The sequence below is a fragment of the Typopeltis vanoorti genome, chromosome 9 (genome assembly GCF_054136105.1).
Source record: "Typopeltis vanoorti isolate ZY-2024b chromosome 9, IOZ_Tvanoo_1.0, whole genome shotgun sequence".
Lineage (NCBI taxonomy): Eukaryota > Metazoa > Arthropoda > Arachnida > Uropygi > Thelyphonidae > Typopeltis > Typopeltis vanoorti.
Genome location: NC_143557.1, coordinates 67,752,760 through 67,771,858, shown reverse-complemented (window position 1 = coordinate 67,771,858; position 19,099 = coordinate 67,752,760). Strand labels below are relative to the sequence as shown.

Genomic DNA, 19,099 nt, shown 5'->3' with positions numbered 1-19,099 from the left:
AATGGAAATTTGGTCATCTCTCTCTCTCTCTCTCTCTCTCTGTCAACAGTATCTCTGGATGACTATAACAATATGGTTCCATCAACAAAACATTTAACAAAATGTTTTGTCAATGCTAAAGTCTTGACCTTTGACTCCTTATTTGGCAGAAGTAACAACCAAACAAAATTTTAACATCTGTAAAGAATCCTAACCAAAAATAACATTCTTTAATGTTGGAAAGCTTCTTAGATCCATAGAAAGATCTACTAAATTTATTGAACAATGCTCATTTATTATGTAATCATCTTCAAAGAACCCATCACTTAATGACTAGATCTAATTTTTCTGTCTCTTATATAAGTAATCCTGAATTCAGGAATCACACCTTGCTGAGTTACAATATATAAAGGCCCTCAAAATGAACGATCTTTTTATTGGATAGTCTTTATAAAATTATGATCCCAAGTTTCAGCTTCGACTTCTTTCACACTTCTTTTTTTAAGAAGAAAGTAGGGGTACCATGTTATCATTGCAGTTAGAGGTCTGATCTAAATTCCTTCTCAAAGGGTATGCAACATTTGGTTGCCTGGTAAGTATAATACCTTTAAGTTATATTTGAGAGGTATCCTACTTTATTGCTGTTTTCTTTATAACTTTTGTTTTTAAAAAAACTTTCTTCTTAATGTTTTCAGATCATTTGATCGGGTTTGGCTTAGCAATCTACTTAACAAGCTACCATCTGGTGACTGATTTTCTTTCAAAAAACAAACAAATACATGAGACTTTCTCTTGCAGTATCCACATTTTTAGCAACTTTTTATATTCCATGATCCCTGAATCCTATAGACATCTAATAGCAGTGGGAAGGAGGCCATAAATCAGCACAGCAGCTTTATTTTACATTAAAAATATTCTAGAGGGCTGTGAAATACTCCTTATGAGGATAGGTTGAAGGTGTGCAGGTTGCAAAGTTTAGTTGATAGGAAGTAACAAGGGAACATGATAGAAACTTTATAAGTTATTAGATGGATTCTATAAGATTGACCCAAAGGAAATTTTTCAGCACATGACAAATAGAGAACTAGAAAAGAAGTAGAACTTCACCCTTGAAAGGTGTGTAAGAGTGTGATTAGTAAGGATGTGTGGACTAGATTTTTTATTTGGAGAGTAGATTGCCAGAATTAGTTTTGAGTTTCCTGACAGTGAATGAAGGAGAAGTGTGTAGAGGTTAGTGTGGGTCTCCCACAATGAGTCTTCTGACTCTATGGAAGTACTCATATAATAATAATAATCTTATCATCTGCCCCCTATTGCTTTGTAATTGAGTGATTAGTTTCCTCTGGTCATTCAATAGCCACTCTTGCTTCATGCCTTTAAGCCATAGAAAAGTTTGAAGAAACTTATGTCATTGCTCTTGACATTTCTAGAGCATATGATCAAATCTAGCATAGAGGCCTGTTTACCAGACTTCCATCTTATTGTCTGCTTTCTTCCCCTTTCCTTTGCAGTTAAATTGCCAGTTTCCACTCCCAGAGAAATGAAATACTGTATTATCCACATACAAAATTTTCTACAAATATCCACATCATTTACTAACGTCCTCTGATGGACATTAATGACAATCCATACAACCCAAGTTGTCATTCTCTTTAAAAGTGAATCTGCATCCTGTAGGAAAACAGATGCAGTCTTTTATAGAGAATTTGATGCACTATTGTGCATTGGTTTTGTATTTCTGTGGTGACTTGTGGCATCAGAAATATTCCTTTCAAGCAAGCTTAACATTCACATTGTGTGTGACTGACTAGTCACTTCTTTCCTGATCAAGAACACTCCCAGTTTCTAAAAATTTCTAGCATCACAAACTCTAATGTCATTCTCAAATGGTGGATACTTTTGAAAATGCATTTGCAAATTTCACCACACTTAGGTGACTGATTTTGTTTCAAATAACCAACAAATACATGAGACTTTCTCTTGTGGTTTCCTCATTTTAAGCAGCTTTTTGATATTCCATTTCCTACAAATTTCACTATAGACTTCAATAACAATGGAAAGGAGACTGTAAATTAACACAGTAACTTTATTTTATATTATATATTATTCAATGGGATTATGTAGCAGTTGACTGGTAAGCTACCTGACTCGCTGCTGATAGATTTAAGCTTTATACTACCTGTGGGCTGGTTTGTGGAATCTCCATTTTTACTGATGTATTCTTGATATGGAGGAGGTTTAAGAGGGGATGGAGCAGGACATTGCATGGAGCAAGGGGAGGGATATCCTGTTATTGGAGACTAAACATGGCATTTACCACTTCAGGCTTCTAATAAGCAGGGTGATGTAACTTCACTGGGCAGTGAAGGTCTTCCACCATCCGGTGAGACTTAGCATTTCCTCCAGCTAGGAAGATGTCTTTTTTGTAGAAACAGACCATACCACAGGAAGATGGGGATTGACTTGACAGGGAGAAGCTCATGAAATTTCTCATTTCTCCTATGTGAAAAGGTTAGCCAAAAACACTGAAGAAGCAGTTGCTATTATAGCATTGCTCGAATTTCAAACTGAATTTACATTCCCAACAAATAAAAGAATATCACCCAAGCTGTTTGCTCCTGAGTTGCTGCCAATCTTTTACTTCCTCAATACTTGACTCACATTTTTTTTAAACATAGAAACTGTTTTTTTTTTTTTTTTTTTTTTTGAGATAAGACTTATTTTTTAGATGAAATAGATGAGAAAGTCATGGAATCAATTTATTAAACATGGCTGAATAATATGTCTGGCAGCAATTTGATTTCTCCTCCCTTTACAGTTCTGCCCTCCATTCTGGTCCAGTTGTGCAGAATTTTCATAGGATCTTAAATAGCATAATAAGTATATTCCAAATGTCGTCAAATATTCTCCCCTGCATTTTTGTGCAGTTAAGCTGAATTTTTCCATGGGAACTTTCTTTGCAATGAAATATTTATATTCCAGATCCAGGTGTGGTCAAAGCCAAAAAGAATGCAATCAGTAGATTACATTATTTAATTGTAAAAAAGAAATAACTCCTCTTCATTTTAGTTATATAATATATTGAGTATTTCAAATTTGCAGGGTGCTAAGCAGAAAACATCTGTAGATGGAGAAATGCTCTTCCTTACAGTTCATTGTAAGGAAATGTGAGTCCATTCAGGCTGAATTTCTCAGAAAATATTCAGTAATGCAATAAAAAAAAAAAAAAAAAGCTGTGTTACAGATTTGGTGAAATTGGTTGAACATTGTAATCTATAGAGATGTTTGTGGAAGGGAAGAAGAAAATTCATGCTTTATTTAAATATTTTTATGCTATTTTCATAGTGCTTTGGTATTTTTATTAATTGGATTTAATGCATTGATAGGCCATTTCCTTTTGAATACTTCTGTTGTATAAAAGTGACAAATTGATATATTTTAGAACTGAAGTCATAATAGGTTAAATTTTGATACTTCTAATAGAAACGTTAGTCACATGCCACTGAAATACTTGGCTTAAAGTCACTGCTTGGACTCTTACTAATATATCTTTCCTTATTTTTAAATGTTTTTTTATATTTTTTGCTGTTATGATTTTTGTAAATTGTTGCTGTAATCACATTTTTACATTTCTGTAATGTGCTTTTCCAAGCTCAACAAACCTGTGAATATGAAGAATTGTAGTGAAGAATAATCATTTTTTTTTTCTTCTTCCAGTGCTATCATATTTCTCAGGAAGATTATGATGATGTTATTGAGGAAAGATCTATTGTTATGCAATGTGGCTATCCACTTTGTAGTAAGAAGCTGGCAAAGGTAATAAAATTAATTTAATTTTAATTAATCAAATACTGCATAATCTAATAAATGCTTTGTCATTTCATAACCAAGAGTAATAAGTGCTACAGACCTGGCAGCTCAGTTGTAGACTGAGAAATGCATCGCCAAGCGAATGATCATTATGGGTGACTTTAATTTTCCAAACATTGATTGGGTATAAGAGAAATCTCATGATCAGAAAGAAGAGGAATTTATTGAATTGTTGTGGGATAACTTTCTCAAGCAGCATGTGAAAGAAGGAACTCGAGGTCAAAGAGTGTTGGATTTGCTCATAGCGTCAGAAGGGATCTCTATCAAGAATATAGCTATTTTACCACTAATTGGTGACAGTGATCATGCTGTTCTTTCTTGGGAAGTATCTACTTGTATTGAAACTCCGATTAAATCAGGCTACATGCTGAATTACAAAGCTGGAAATTATGATCAACTTAGAAGAATATTATCTTTGGTCCCATGGTATCAATTACTGAATGGAAAAAATGTCAGCAATGCATGGGAATCTTTGAAAAAGTGCTTGAATAAGGTGGTATCTGAATGTATCCCTAGTGTTCGAAGAGTAAATAGGTTGGGTGTGAAATGGATGTGCAGCCTTATTAAGCTAGAAATCCACAAGAAGAAGATGATGTGGAAAGAGTATCTTGAGAATAAGAGTGAAAGGAGTTATGAAATATATAAAACTCAGGCCAGAAAAGTAACATATTGTGAGAAAAGCTAAAACAGAGTATGAAAAGAAATTGGCCATGCAAGCTAAAGGCAATCCAAAAGAATTTTATCGTTATGCTGCAAGCAAAAGAAAGAATGAATGTGGAAGAATAACTTTATTGAATGCAGATGGTACACGAGTGTCGGAAGCTAAGGAGATTGTTCAGTTAATGAGTGCTCACTTTGCTAAGATATCTCAACCAGGTGTATGTAGTATGGTGCACAGTGCTAATGCTACGTTGGATGAGTTAGAGGTTCATGAAAATGAGGTTGAAGAGCTTTTGCATAACCTGGATAAGAATTTGTCAATAGGGACAGATGGAATATCTGCCTGTTTGTTAAAGGAATGTTCAGCTGAATTGGCTAGGCCTTTCACACATTTGTATAATTTGAGTCTCAGCTCAGGAATGATACCACAGGAATGGAAGGAATGTAATATAGTTCCATTGCACAAGGGTGGTGCAAAAACTGGTGTGTCTAACTACTGACCTATTAGTATTTCTGGTGTGGTAGTGAAGATTTTAGAGACGTTAGTAAGAACTCGCATACAGAAATGGGTAGACAATCATTCTATACTCTGCAGGGAACAGCATGGGTTTACTAAAGGAAGGTCATGTTTTAGCAATTTGCTTATATTTTATAACAATGTTACAGCCGAGTTGGATAAAGGAAATGGATACACTATGATAATGTTGGATTTTTCTAAGGCATTTGATAGGATACCACACGATAGACTGTTGCGTAAACTGGAGAATATGGGATTGGAACATAAGCTGTTGACTTGGATCAGGGGATGGCTAACAGACAGATATAAAAAAAAAGTGGTATACAGTGGGTGTGAATCTACCAGATTTAAGGTAACCAGTGGTGTACCTCAGGGTTCAGTCCTTGGGCCATTATTGTTCAATCTGTACATTAATGACTTCAAACAGGGTCTATCATCAGATTTGCAATTGTTTGCTGATGATGTGAAGATAGGCAGGGCAATCAGGGATGCTACTGATATTCAGCAATTACAAAATGATTTGAATAGACCGGAAATCTGGGCAAATGAAAATGGCTCTCAGTTTAATGTTAGTAAGTGTAAAGTTATGCACTTTGGCGTGATGAGAGATCCAGCGGCATATTATATTAGCGGGGTTATGCTACAAGAAACCGAAGAGGCAAGGAATCTTGGTGTATTGGTGGATAAGAATTTAAAATTCAAAGGTCACATAGCAAAAGTTGCAAATACAACTCAGAGGATAATTTCTATGCTGAAGCAAACCTTGACATGTAAGGATAAGGAAGTAATTTTGCCTCTTTATGAGGGTTTGATAAGAACCACACTTGGATTACTGTGCACAGATTTGGTCTCCAGGGTTTCAAGGGGATAAAGAAGCTATGGAAAGGGTGCATAGAAGAGTTACAAAGATTATATCCGGATTATGGGATTTAGATTATGAGGACAGATTGTGAGTATGTGGATTACAGACTCTGGTTAACAGGAGAAAGAGGGGTGATATGATAGAGGTCTATAAACTTTTGAATGGGTGTTATACCATTTCAAATGATGAAATTTTTCGTTATATGGAAGGCGAGGAGAGAACACAAGGGCATCCATGGAAGTTAAGGGTGTTCTCAGTCAAGAAAGGGGTAAGAGCTAGGTTTTTCTCTCAGAGAGCAGTGAGTGAATGGAATAATTTGCCCTTAGGGCTAGTGAGTGCATCTAGTGTAAATGAATTTAAGGGAAGGTATGATAGCTGGGTTGGGTGATTTACAGCCTCCCTCGATGAGTCCTTGACTCCCTGGAGGTCTCAGATAATAATAATAACAATAGTATGAAATTAACTGAATCATAGAATTTGTTAATTATAAGGGTTTGATAAAGAAGCATATTATAATTAATAGGGAAAATGATATTTTAAGATATAACAAACTAATTATTTTTCTAATAAGTCATCAAATTGTCATCTCCAGAAAACATTACATTGATATACATTCAAGCACTGTACTAGTATTTGTTCAAAAACAGATAATTATTAGTAAGCCTTACAAAATGTTGTTATCTCAATTAGCTGGTATACAGAAATATGTTTTCTCTACCCCCCCCTTCTGATTCTCTAGCATGTTGTGATGTGATGCCACTGATCCTAAATAATTATGTTACATATGTCACTATATTTGAATATTTCTGTATTATAGAAATTTTAAAAAAAATTAGTATTTTGAAATTCAAACTTTATTACTGATATTGTACAATACTAGGTATTAAAAAATTAATATTAACATCATGACCTGAATGAGTTTTCCTGTGTTTACTTTCAGCATACAGTCTTGATATTAAAATTTGTTTTTTTCAAACTTTGGAGAGAATTCTGTGGCTTTCTTTTTCAGTCATAATTCATTGTCAGATTTCTGAATATACTCTCAAGGAATGTACAAGATATTATTATGATAGTACTGCATGATTAAGTTTGCATCATTACCAGCTTCCTGTCAACAATTTTCTTTCAGCGTGTAATGTTGTGTGTCAAGACTCCAATTATTATTATTATTAGACCTTCAGGCAGTCAGAGACTCACTGAGGGAGGCCACATACTACACACATACCAGCTATCATACTTATTCTTGAATTCATTCACACTGCTTGCACTCACAGCATCCAATGGCAATCCATTCCAATCATGCACCACCCTCTGAGAGAAAAATCTAGCCCTCACACCCTTCTTGGTGGCCTTTGTTCTCAGCTTCCAAGGATGCTTTCTCGTCCTTTCCCCATCCTCCATAAATTGAAAAATTCCATCAATTGAAATCTTGTATGACCCTTATAGAAGTTTGTAAGTCTCAATCATATCACACCTCTTTCTCCTGTTTGCTAGTGTCTACAGTCTACAAATTTTCAATCTGTCTTCATAATCAGTATTCCACAATCCTGATATCATTTTACCTGATACCAGTCTGGTCTGGTCTCCTGATACCAGGAGACCAGACTTGCACACAATAGTCCAAGTGAGGTTTTATCAAGGCCTTGTAAAGAGTCAAAATAATATTCTTATCTTTACATGTGAATGCTCATTTCAGCATTACATATCTTTTGAGTTGTATTTGCAATCTTTGCCACACGGCCCCTAAACTTCAACTTCCTATCTATTAACACTCCAAGATCCCTAGCCTAATCCCACCAATATAATATGACATTGGATATCTAATCATGCCAAAGTGAATGACTTTACATTTACTGACATTGAACTGACACCCATTTTCCCATGCCCACAATTCCAGCCTATTCAAAATCATTCTGCAAAGACTGCATATCAACAGCATTCCTGATTACCCTACCTACCTACAAATATTTGAAGTTTTCATTACTCTTAAAGACTTTCCATGAATTGAATTTCCTGTTATCTTCTCTACAACTTAAGATCATGCTTTCACTCTTCTTACTATTAATATGTAACCCATAGTTGATATGCTTACTTCTTTTCCAGGACTTTCTCTTTAACCTCTTGAATCTACCATAAAATTGTCATTTTGCTATTCTTACCAACAACTTCACCATATGCCTCCCTGGATCAGTAGTATTTTCCCTCAATTTTCCACTGAGTCTTCATGGATTAGTTCTTGTTTTCAAGTGCCTTCATTTTTTTCTTGAATAATGTTTCACCTCTGAAATCTGCTTGACTTGTGTTTTTAAAACATTCTGACATCTTTTTTTATACTCTTGTGTGTACTGAACCAGATTAAAGTTATTGCTGTCAGCACTAACAAAAACACTGGCTTTGTTATTTTTTCTCTCCATGTGAATTTGTATGCATCTTTATGTTGGAATGGTATTGATTAGTCCATGGATTAAACAGAAATTCAACAGGTACTTTCCATTCTTGCTTTGTCCTTTTGTACAATTTTTTTCTGGTATTCATTTTCTACTCTGCTATTTAAATCTCCAAAAAAGGACCAACTTTATTATCTGCCTTCTCTCTAAAAAAAAATTCCTCCACTTTTTCCTTTAATAGAACCTTCTGGGTCTATAAGCACAAATAGCTCATTATCCATTTCCCCATTTTGATGTTTATCCACACCACTATCTCAAATTGCATACCATATAAGATGATTATCTTTATCATTGAATACTTTGCTGCCCTGTGTAACTCAATGGAAGTGGTGCTTACATTCTCTATGCTAAGTTGCGTGAAGATAGACTTAAGTTCAAGTCTAGTCACCAACTGGAGGAACTTACTCAAAGCCTTTCTTCAACTGGTTCCCAAGTTAGCTGATCTCTAGCATAGGCAAGCGGGTTTTTTTTTCCTCCTGGAAACTCGTTTTTTTTGTCCGGTAAACTCAAGAAAATCGACTGTAGAACCCACATAATTTCAAACAAAAACATATCCTGTTAAGGTTAAGTACCAAGAGATGGCAGCATTTGTTTGCCCATCTCTTCATCAGTTGCTGCTTATAATTAGTGATAGTCTTGGGCCAGCTATCTTTGATTGGCTACCAGTGGAGATTGAACTGCCCACTCAGTCTCCAAATGCTAGATAGGGTTAAAAGGCCTCGCCTACTTCCTATAAGAATATAAAAAAAAGCATTAGCTGACAGCTAATTACTTTACTGTGCTTTCCTTTCCCTGATCACATTGCTTGAATATAACATTTTCTAATTATTATTTACGAGAATCTCACTTGTTTTTATTTCAGTAACACCAATTTATGTTGACATGATACTTCTCTAATCCTTCTGCTAATGTCATTTCTTTTTTCTCAATACTTCTTGTACTGATAATACCTATCTTGAATTTGGCTGACGAGTTTGTTCCCTAGATAGATGACTTTTCACACTTCGTCTGGTTCTCTGATTAAAACAGTGGCCTTTTGGTCAGAAAGACCTGGTTTGATTTCCATCCATAACATGAGGAACCTTTATCTGGTCTCTTTTGACTAAAGGTTAGTTAGCCAGTCTCATACGGAGGTAGAGGGTTTTTTGTCCCTCAGAAGCAAACTGGCCCATGAACACATGCGCACATCTACAGTCATAAAATACATACTTAATCCCTCATTAGGTGGGCTCAACCAGTCCTAGGGGATGGTGGAGGAAAGAGGAGGAACCCCACATGAATAAATAAAGCAGGCAACACCCAGCCACCATTACATTTCATCACATTGTACCTTTTTCTTTTAAGTTTAATAAGCCATTACAGAATAATAAATTTGATTGACTAAATCCAAAAATGCCAACCTATCCTTTTTTATTCAGTATCCAGTAAATGCCTATGAACAGGGCACATCATGGAAGGATGGCAATCAGACATTAAGTCAGAGGCTCTAGTTGGCACTATGTATTCTTTAAAAGGATCTGTGGAGTACTTCTCCTTGTTATCTAGCTTTGACTATTAAATGACCCATTAATAAAGAAAGGAAAAAAAATCTAAGCAAATTAATTGCATTATATTTATGGATTATCTCCTTGGGGGAAATTTTCTCTCTCACTGCATTGCAATTAAGAAGTTTAACCTGAAATGCTTATATTACAAGTATTTTTCTCTATAGTGAAGTATACCAAAATGGCAGGGATTTTAAAATATAGCAATAACTGAATTGAAGCCATATTCAGAAACCACCTTGTTGCACTTTGTGTCACATAGTTTGTGCTTTGAACTGGTTATCTTCTGGCAATTTGTGCAGTGCCTTTTCAAGTTATGTCTTACTCTCATCAGTTATTTATATGATTTTTCCTTCATGTCGTAAGCCAAGTGATATATTAATTGGTCAAGCAACTTAGCCTATAAAAATCTAACGTTTGTTAGTTAATCTCATTCCTATAGTTTGCTGTCTGCCATTTTGCATTTGTTCACCACATTTTTTTTTATGTAATGGGAATAATTCAAGCTATAGGTAGATAATAATCCACCATCTCCATCTGTAATGAATTCAGAGTGTTGCATGTTGCAACTTTATGTAGTAATTTTAATTTTTTTGAAGCCATTCCCACTTAAGAATTGGTTATATGGCTTACTGTCACTAATTAAGTCTAATTTTTATTTCTGTAAATCTAAATAATGACAAGGTGTCACTGTTATTTATTTGTTGGCAATAAAATTATTTTTGAACCTATACATGTAGTATATGGCTTACTTTCTCATGCACTGAATAGTGTAGATTATTCTTGGATTTCTAAGAGATGTGATGGAGAATACATCCGAATAGCATGCAATGCCTTCTACAACACCTATCCATTTCATTTGTCTTTTTGTTGTTGGTTTTTATCTTGAATTTCTTATAGTGTTTCAGTTTATTTAATGTGTTGGAGACTTTAAGGGAATATATATATATATATATATATATATATGACTCTATACCGAGAGTGACAAGTTTAATGTTAAGATACAACTAGTTTTGTTGAATACATCAACTTCTTCAGGTATCACTGGCAAAGAATTAAATAAAAAAATAACAGAGACATGATAAAATACATTAACAGATCTAGAAATAAAACACACAAGTACATTTACATTTAAAAGAGAGGAATATGTGCTTGAGTTCCAACTGACGTCGACTACGTGCGAGAGCTGGCGTGAGTGTGGCAGTATTGGATAGTGGCAACGTGTGCATCAGAGATATTATAGCTAAGGCTATTGTTAATATGAGATGAATTAAGCGATATTTCTCTAGATTCAATTATTTTTCTTTCAAGTTCATCATAGCACACATGGATATTAGAAGTTAGTGGCCAGTCTACGAGGTGTTGGTGGCCCTCATCCGAGTTGATAGAGAAGAGAACGTGGCTAGAGAGAGCGCTGGCTCTGGTTCTGTTATGGGAAATGTCTCTTTTGTGTTCTTCCATGCGTAAAAGGATGGATTTAGCTGTGGCCGTAGTATGGTCTGCCACAATCACACAGAATCTTGCAGACTCCTGGATACTGAGTAGGGAGATGTTTCATTTTAGGTCTACTAAGTATGGAACGAAGTTTAGGAAACATAGTGAAGCAAGTTCTAATGTTGAATTTCTGGAGCATTTTAGCAAGTTTTGGGGAGAGAGAGCTGATGTATGGTAACGAAATAAAAACTCTTGGTAGAGAAGAATCTTCAGCAGCAGTTGAGCGGTGGACAGAGAGAAATTTATTAATCTTCTTAAGAGAGAATCCATTGTTAACAAAAGACCTTTTGAGAAAATTCAGTTCGTAATCAATTTCTGTTTCATCTGTAAGTAACGATCTCACTCGATGTGCCAGGGTTGAAATGATACCAAACTTTTGTGGAGGGTAGTGATGGGAAGAAGCATGAAGGTATCTGTCTGTGTGAGTGGGTTTCCTAAAAATGGAGATTTTGATATTTTCAGAACCTTTCAAAATGCATTGCCTCCTTTTTAAAAAACCTTTGTGTTTTAGAGACAAAAACTCAGCTGATTTTGTCTCTAAAATAAAAGACATCAAACTCTGCACATCAGATTTAATGGCAAGTTTCAATATTGTTTTCCTCTTTACGAATGTACCTACTCAAGAGGTTCTTAACCTTCTCCAGATGAAACTATCCAAAAAATTTTTCTCCTTACTCTCTCACTGTGTGAACTCAGGATATTTCAAATATGATAACAAAATTTATAAACAAAACTCAGGTTTAGCTATGGGCAGTCCGCTCTCTCCGATTCTTGCTGATATATTTCTTCAGGAGTTTGAAGAGAAAGCTATTAATTCCTTGAGCCTTAAACCTAAAATATGGTATCGTTACATTGACGATGTATTCCTCATCTGGGAACACAGCGTCGACAACCTCAACCTTTTTCTAGACCACCTCAACAGTTTTTATCAGAAAATCAATTTCACCTGTGAACTTGAATCCAAAGACTGTCTCCCCTTTCTGGACTTAAAACTTACGAGATTCACTAAAAATATCAAAATCTCCATTTTTAGGAAACTCACTCACACAGACAGATACCTTCATGCTTCTTCCCATCACTATCCTCCACAAAAGTTTGGTATCATTTCAACCCTGGCACATCGAGCCAGATCATTACTTACAGATGAAACAGAAATTGATTACGAACTGAATTTTCTCAAAAGGTCTTTTGTTAACAATGAATTCTCTCTTAAGAAGTTTAATAAATTTCTCTCTGTCCGCTGCTCAACTGCTGCTGAAGATTCTTCTCCACCAAGAGCTTTTATTTCGTTACCATACATCAGCTCTCTCTCTCTCCCCAAAACTTGCTAAAATGCTCCAGAAATTCAACATTAGAACTTGCTTCACTATGTTTCCTAAACTTCATTCCATACTTAGTAGACTTAAAATGAAACATCTCCCTACTCAGTATCCAGGAGTCTACAAGATTCTGTGTGATTGTGGCAGACCATACTACGGCCAGACAGCTAAATCCATCCTTTTATAACATTTCCTATAACTGAGCCAGCGCTCTCTCTCTAGCCACGTTCTCTTCTCTATCAATCAGATGAGGGCCACCAACACCTCGTAGACTGGCCACTAACTTCTAATATCCATGTGTGCTATGATGAACTTGAAAGAAAAATAATTGAATCTAGAGAAATATTGCTTGATTCATCTCATATTAACAATAGCCTTAGCTATAATATCTCTGATGCACACGTTGCCACTATCTAATACTGGCGCTCTCGCACGTAGTCAACGTCAGTTGGAACTCAAGCACGCATTTCTCTCTTTTAAATGTAAATGTACTTGTGTGTTTTATTTCTAGATCTGTTAATGTATTTTATCATGTCTCTGTTATTTTTTATTTAATTCTTTGCCAGTGATACCTGAAGAAGTTGATGTATTCAACGAAAATAGTTGTATCTTAACATTAAACTTCTCATTCTGAGTATAGAGTCATTTGATTTCCTTTTTTATATACAGTTCTACCGAGTAAATAATGAACAATATATATATATATATATATATATATATATATATATATATATATATATATATATATATATATATATATATATATATGTATTGATATATAGTAAAGAAATGAGGTTGATTAATACTAGTATATAGATTACAAGTTAGGGGCAGAGATAGAACTTTTGTGTTTTTTATTTTTATTTGAATGGTTGCAAGTTGGAATTCTTTGGAAAAACAGGAGTAAAGCTTTTCCCAAGATTAGAGTGGAGAAAGTTAGTTGAGCAGGTTTGAAGTTTGATGATGTATGAATGTTGATTGGCAGCCAGGTCCCCTTAGTAATTCATATGTACACAAACAAACACACACACACACACACACACACACGTGTGTGTGTGTGTTTGTTTGTGTGTATATACATAAAACTTTTGTTTTTTTTTATTTTTATTTGAATGGTTGCAAGTTGGAATTCTTTGGAAAAACAGGAGTAAAGGGCTTGAAAAATTTTGTGATAGCTTACGAGTTGGGCATCTCACTAATCAGGTGCCAATCTCAGTGGTACCTGTAGAGTGGCAAAAATGGACATGTCCCCTTTCTGCAGTTAGAAATTAGAAATTCATATTGATAAAATCTCATATAGAAGGAATTTAGAAAATATTCTCTTCTATACCGATTTTACTTGGGAAATAAAATTAATTTAATAACTTGTAATTTGATTAATACTTAACTCATTTTGCTGTAATTAACCTGAAAAAAAAATGTTAGAATAAATTGTAATAAGAAAATTGTACAGACAAAGAAATAACTCACAGGATTAAAAATGTAAGACCTGAGGCTATCGCAACTCGCGTAGGTCAACGAAGTACAGGGTTTCCCGACTTAACTCAGCGACCATCGGGTGGCTGAGATAACTCCTCCAAGAAAATCCAGGCGATTGAATCTGTAGGAGTTCCAAGGTCGGGAAAGCAGAATAAAAGGAGGAAGAATCGATGGAAAAAGGGCTTTTCAGGCTAGGCTTTTCGGTTCTAGGCTTGCTGTTCTGGTTTTCTGTTCCTGCTCTCATTGCGAGGAGTTTCCAGTGTGTCCTGCCATTCCAAGGACAGGGATCCACGTCCTGTCAGCCGAAGCCCAACGATGATAGGAGGTTCTTATTAGCAGTGCCGGTCTACTCCAGAGTTCCCACCGCTAAGTTACTTGACGATCTCCACGTGCAAAGTATCATCAATGTTGGAAAAAGGTGCCTGTATGTGAAATTAACCGGAAAATATGTCAACGATCTCTAGGATCTTGTGTAATGAACTGGATGACAAAGTAGAAGTAAGACTTTTGTATAGGACTTTCCTAGGTGTGAAATTAATGGCAAATATTGCTGATTTTATAGTTGTTAGCATAAAGAACAGTAGTAGAGACGGAAAGCAGTTTTGTTAAAATAATTGTGCAGTAGTTTGCAGAGTTATGAGGAATTAGATAATGTTATATATTGAAGAGGGAATTGTATGTGAAAGTTTTAGTTAAGTCTAATATCATATATAGTCTGAATTAAAGTAATGTAAAGTGTGTACAAGTCTGCTCCCATGTCTGAATTATATATGAATGTATTTATTGCATTAGTCATTAAGCTTAAGAGAGAAATGTTTAATTAATCTAGTGGAGAACCAGACACCTGATTTTTATATTATTTCCATGTCATTTTATTTTGTGAATTTGAGCTTGATTATTTTAGTATGTGTAGTGTTACCCTTTATATGTATCTTGATTTAACATGAATAAATTGTTTTGTTTTTCAAATAACTTGCCTGATTCTGCCTGACCAATGCACTTCTCATAAAAAGATAGAACCTTCGTGACCTTAATAGTAAAAGTAGCCACGACTGACGAATAGTAAGTTTGAACGCTGCTTGACTTAGAGATAATTTTTAGAAATAATTTTGCGTTGTGCTGGGTGTTTTTCTTGCATGTACAGGAAAGATATACAATTCCTCTAAGCGATCTCTGATGGCACAGTCGTAAATACAAATACATTTTCAGAGATCAGTGTGAGAAAAAGCCAGCTATTTAAACAAAGGAATTTGCTCCAGCCCGAGGCAATTCCTAAATTCTAAAATATGTACACGTGAAGTAGCATAGTCATGACCTTGAGAGGGGGGAGATTAAATTGATATACTGAAAGGATTAAAGGTGATAGACTATAATAATAAGCAATGAGATTACACACTGAGTTACGACTGTATAATAAATAAAATTAAATAAGTAAATAAGTAAGTGAATAAATTAAGAAACAAAAAAAATAAAATAAACATAGTATTTTTTACAATATATATATATATATATATATATATATATATATATATATATATACAGTCAATGTACAATGTACACACACAGTCAATGTACAAAACATTAGAGATAGGGTGATGGGAAGTTGACACTGACATTTCCCCACACAGAGTGAAACAGATCCAAACTGAACGCAGACAGTAAATAGGCAGACATCGGCCTACCCAACAGTGTATTGCAATTGACAAACATGGGTAAATGTGGCAATCTTATATACTTTGATCACGAACATTTTATCGGTGCATGACAGACAGGTCATTCTATCGCCCAAGTGGTAAGAACCATAAGGTTCTTGAGGCAACCATATCAAGGATCTACTATGAGTGTACAATCAAGGACTTACCAGCACCCAGCAAGCAAGTGGTGGCCGACCACATACCATTGGAGACTGTCCAGGCTTATACAGACCAACCACAAGGCAACAGCGGCACAAATCACATCCAGTTTCAATGTCGGAGGTCCAAGCCTCACTAGCAAGTGAACAGTACAGCATACTCTGCATACCATGGGCTGCGGGAGCCGACCCGCTAATCATGTATCAATGTTGACAGCTCGTCATCAGTTATTGCGCTTTGTGTGGTGTCAGGACCATCAAAGCTGGACCTCTGCAGAGTGGACCAGTCATGTGGTCTGATGAATCCCGTTATCAGTTGTACTGAGCTTACGGGAGGGTGCTGGTGTGGCATCGACAGCATCAGGCCATGGTCCTGTTGTTCCAGGTTGGCTCTGTTCAAAGAGGTGGTGTCTCTGATGGTTTGGGGAGCCTTCTCATGTGAACATGTTAGGTCTCTTACTGTGTTTGGAGAGGTCCTTTAAATGTTGCAAGCTACCAGAATGTGCTGGATGATCACCTACACACTTTCATGGCCTTTGCATGCAGCTGATGGTGTGTTTCAGCAGAACAATGGGCCACAATCACCCAGGCATGGCTCGAGGAACACTCATCTAAGTTTCAAACAGTCCAGTGTCTCCCCCCCCCCACTCCAAGGTCCCTGGATTTAAATCTGATCGATAACCACAGTCTCTAATATTATCATTATATGTGACATCTCCACGTAGCCCAAAGACTCATCACTGAAGGATGCTCTACAGTACCATCCACACAATGCTGTCTACTACCTAATAGTATTTTTGACTGTTAATTAAATGTGTTTTCTGGCCAGTTTGTCCTATATTGTATGTGTGTGTATCAGCATGTTCACTCCCAGACCTGGTCAGTTTTTAAGCATTTTTTTAATGCTGAGATTAAGTTTTATCCTGTTTAATATCCATGTTGAAGTAAATATGTTAACCATTTATATATTAGTTTTATCAGTCTATGAGACATGAAGAAACAATTCATATATTTTGTCATTGATACATGACCATAAATAAAAGGTTCAATTGCTTCTGCTTTCTATGAGGCAGCAGCAACTGAAAACTCAGCAACTTTAGACTCCCTGGAGTATGACACCTCCAGGGAGTCTAAAGACTTATCGAGGGAGGATATCCACTCCAGAACTCTCCGTCTCTACCACTCAATCCACAAACTTCAGCTAACCACAACTACACCAACACCATCTACCGATGACCACCACCACCACTAGTATTTCCACAGATAATCACAAACATCCATGCCCATAGCAGGATTCGACCCTTTTGGTTGGAGAGCAGATACGCTAACCACTCAGCAAACCAGGCTAGCTATTTGGAAAAATTGGTCAAGAAGCGAATTCGAGAATGGATGGATAAAAATATGATACTGTATGAGGAGCAAATGGCTTTGTGAAGGGTCGGTCATGCCTTAGTAATTTACTAACTTTTTATAATAGAGTAAGCTGAGTTGGATAAAGGAAATGGCTACACAATGATTCTGCTGGATTTTGCAAAGGCATTTGACAGAATACCACATAGAATGCTGTTACGCAAATTAGAACAAATGGGGATGGATATGTTAAGTGGATAAGAGGGTGGCTGCTGGACAGATATCAAAAAGTAGTATATGGAGGAGATTCAGTGCTGGGACCATGCTGTTTAATTTGTACATAAATGATATAGGAAATAACCTGAAAGGAAATATTCAGTTGTTTGCTGATGATTGATGTGATTATGTAAAGTAATAGTTACAATTAGGTAAAGTAATAGTTAAAGTAATAATCGAGGCAATGTGAAGAGAGCTTGCAGGACGATTTAAATAGGCTGTCAGTATGGATAAAAAATAATGTGTGTCAGTTTAATGTGGAGAAATGTTAAGTTATGCATTTTGGATAAATAGATTACAAACTGCATATCACTTTGATGGCACTGTACTTCTGGAAATACCATATTTACTTGAATGTAACTTGCACTTTTTTCCTCCGAAATTAAAATTAAAAAATCATGGTTCGAGATATAAACGGGGATTTTTGGAAACTAAAGTTGTTCAGAAAAAAAACTAAATTGACAATAATAATTAAATTCTAGGTTTTAATTTTAATTTATAATTGCTCACATTATTTATAAAACAAATGCATTTAAATTTTAATTATCAACATTTGGTGACAATGCTTCTGTAATTAAATTAAAACAAACAGTTTCATTATTGCTTGTCCTTTTATCATTTCGGAATCATAAATCACCATGATTTAAAAAAACTGAAAATGGTATGAACTTACCAAGAATCTCCTTTTTGCTATCACTACTTTTGTCTTGAGAGTGGTTTCCTTGTGTGCATTGGCATCTACCCAAATAGCTTTGCTCCCACTCAAAGCATTAGAGATGCCAGTTTTAAAAAAAAAACTTGGCAGGCAAAATCCCAAGCTTTTAAACCATATTATATTCACTATCTATTTCTTAATTTTTTTTTTTTTTTTTTTTTTTTTTTTTCATAAAGTAAAATCAGGGGTACGATATACGTGAGGGCGAGTTATATTCGAGTAAATATGATAGATGAAGCTAGAGATTTAGGGATTGGTGGTGGTAGACAGAGAGTCAAAGTTTAGAGGACATTTTTTTTTTTTTTTTTTTTTTTTTTTTTTTTTGTATATATTAAACCCACTTTAGTAGAAGTACAGAATATATATACACACACACACACATTGATATGCTATAGAATAAATTGTTGGCCTCAAAGAACAGCTTGATTTATGAACCACTAATAGACCATTGATCCTGGAGGCAGCTTGGTAAGTCCTGACTTTAACTGTTACTTGATCTAACAATGTATCATTATCTAAGAGTTTAAGTTTATTAAGCTGAGTTTTGGGTGTTTCTGACACATAATTATCACTGTTGATAATTGTACAAATACTGCATCCTTGTAGAAGATTTATTCATTTTTCTACCTGAAGCACTAGAACAGTTAGCATTGTCTTTGTTCTACTTGTTAATGATAAGATTCATGTTTTTCTTTGTTTTTTTAAGGAAATAAGTGCCTTAATTTCAGAAATAGG

At 35.3% G+C, this 19,099-nt stretch overlaps 1 protein-coding gene across 1 annotated transcript in view; it reads left to right on the top strand.

Annotated features, from left to right (window-relative positions):
• The window catches only part of LOC150103122 (putative RNA polymerase II subunit B1 CTD phosphatase RPAP2), a 110,441-nt gene that overhangs the window by 18,037 nt on the left and 73,305 nt on the right, over positions 1 to 19,099 (top strand). The window contains exon 3 of the mRNA XM_090397941.1: positions 3,697 to 3,795. Within this exon, the coding sequence (XP_090254067.1) occupies positions 3,697 to 3,795 (99 nt within the window). The remainder of the gene's footprint in view (positions 1 to 3,696; positions 3,796 to 19,099) is intronic.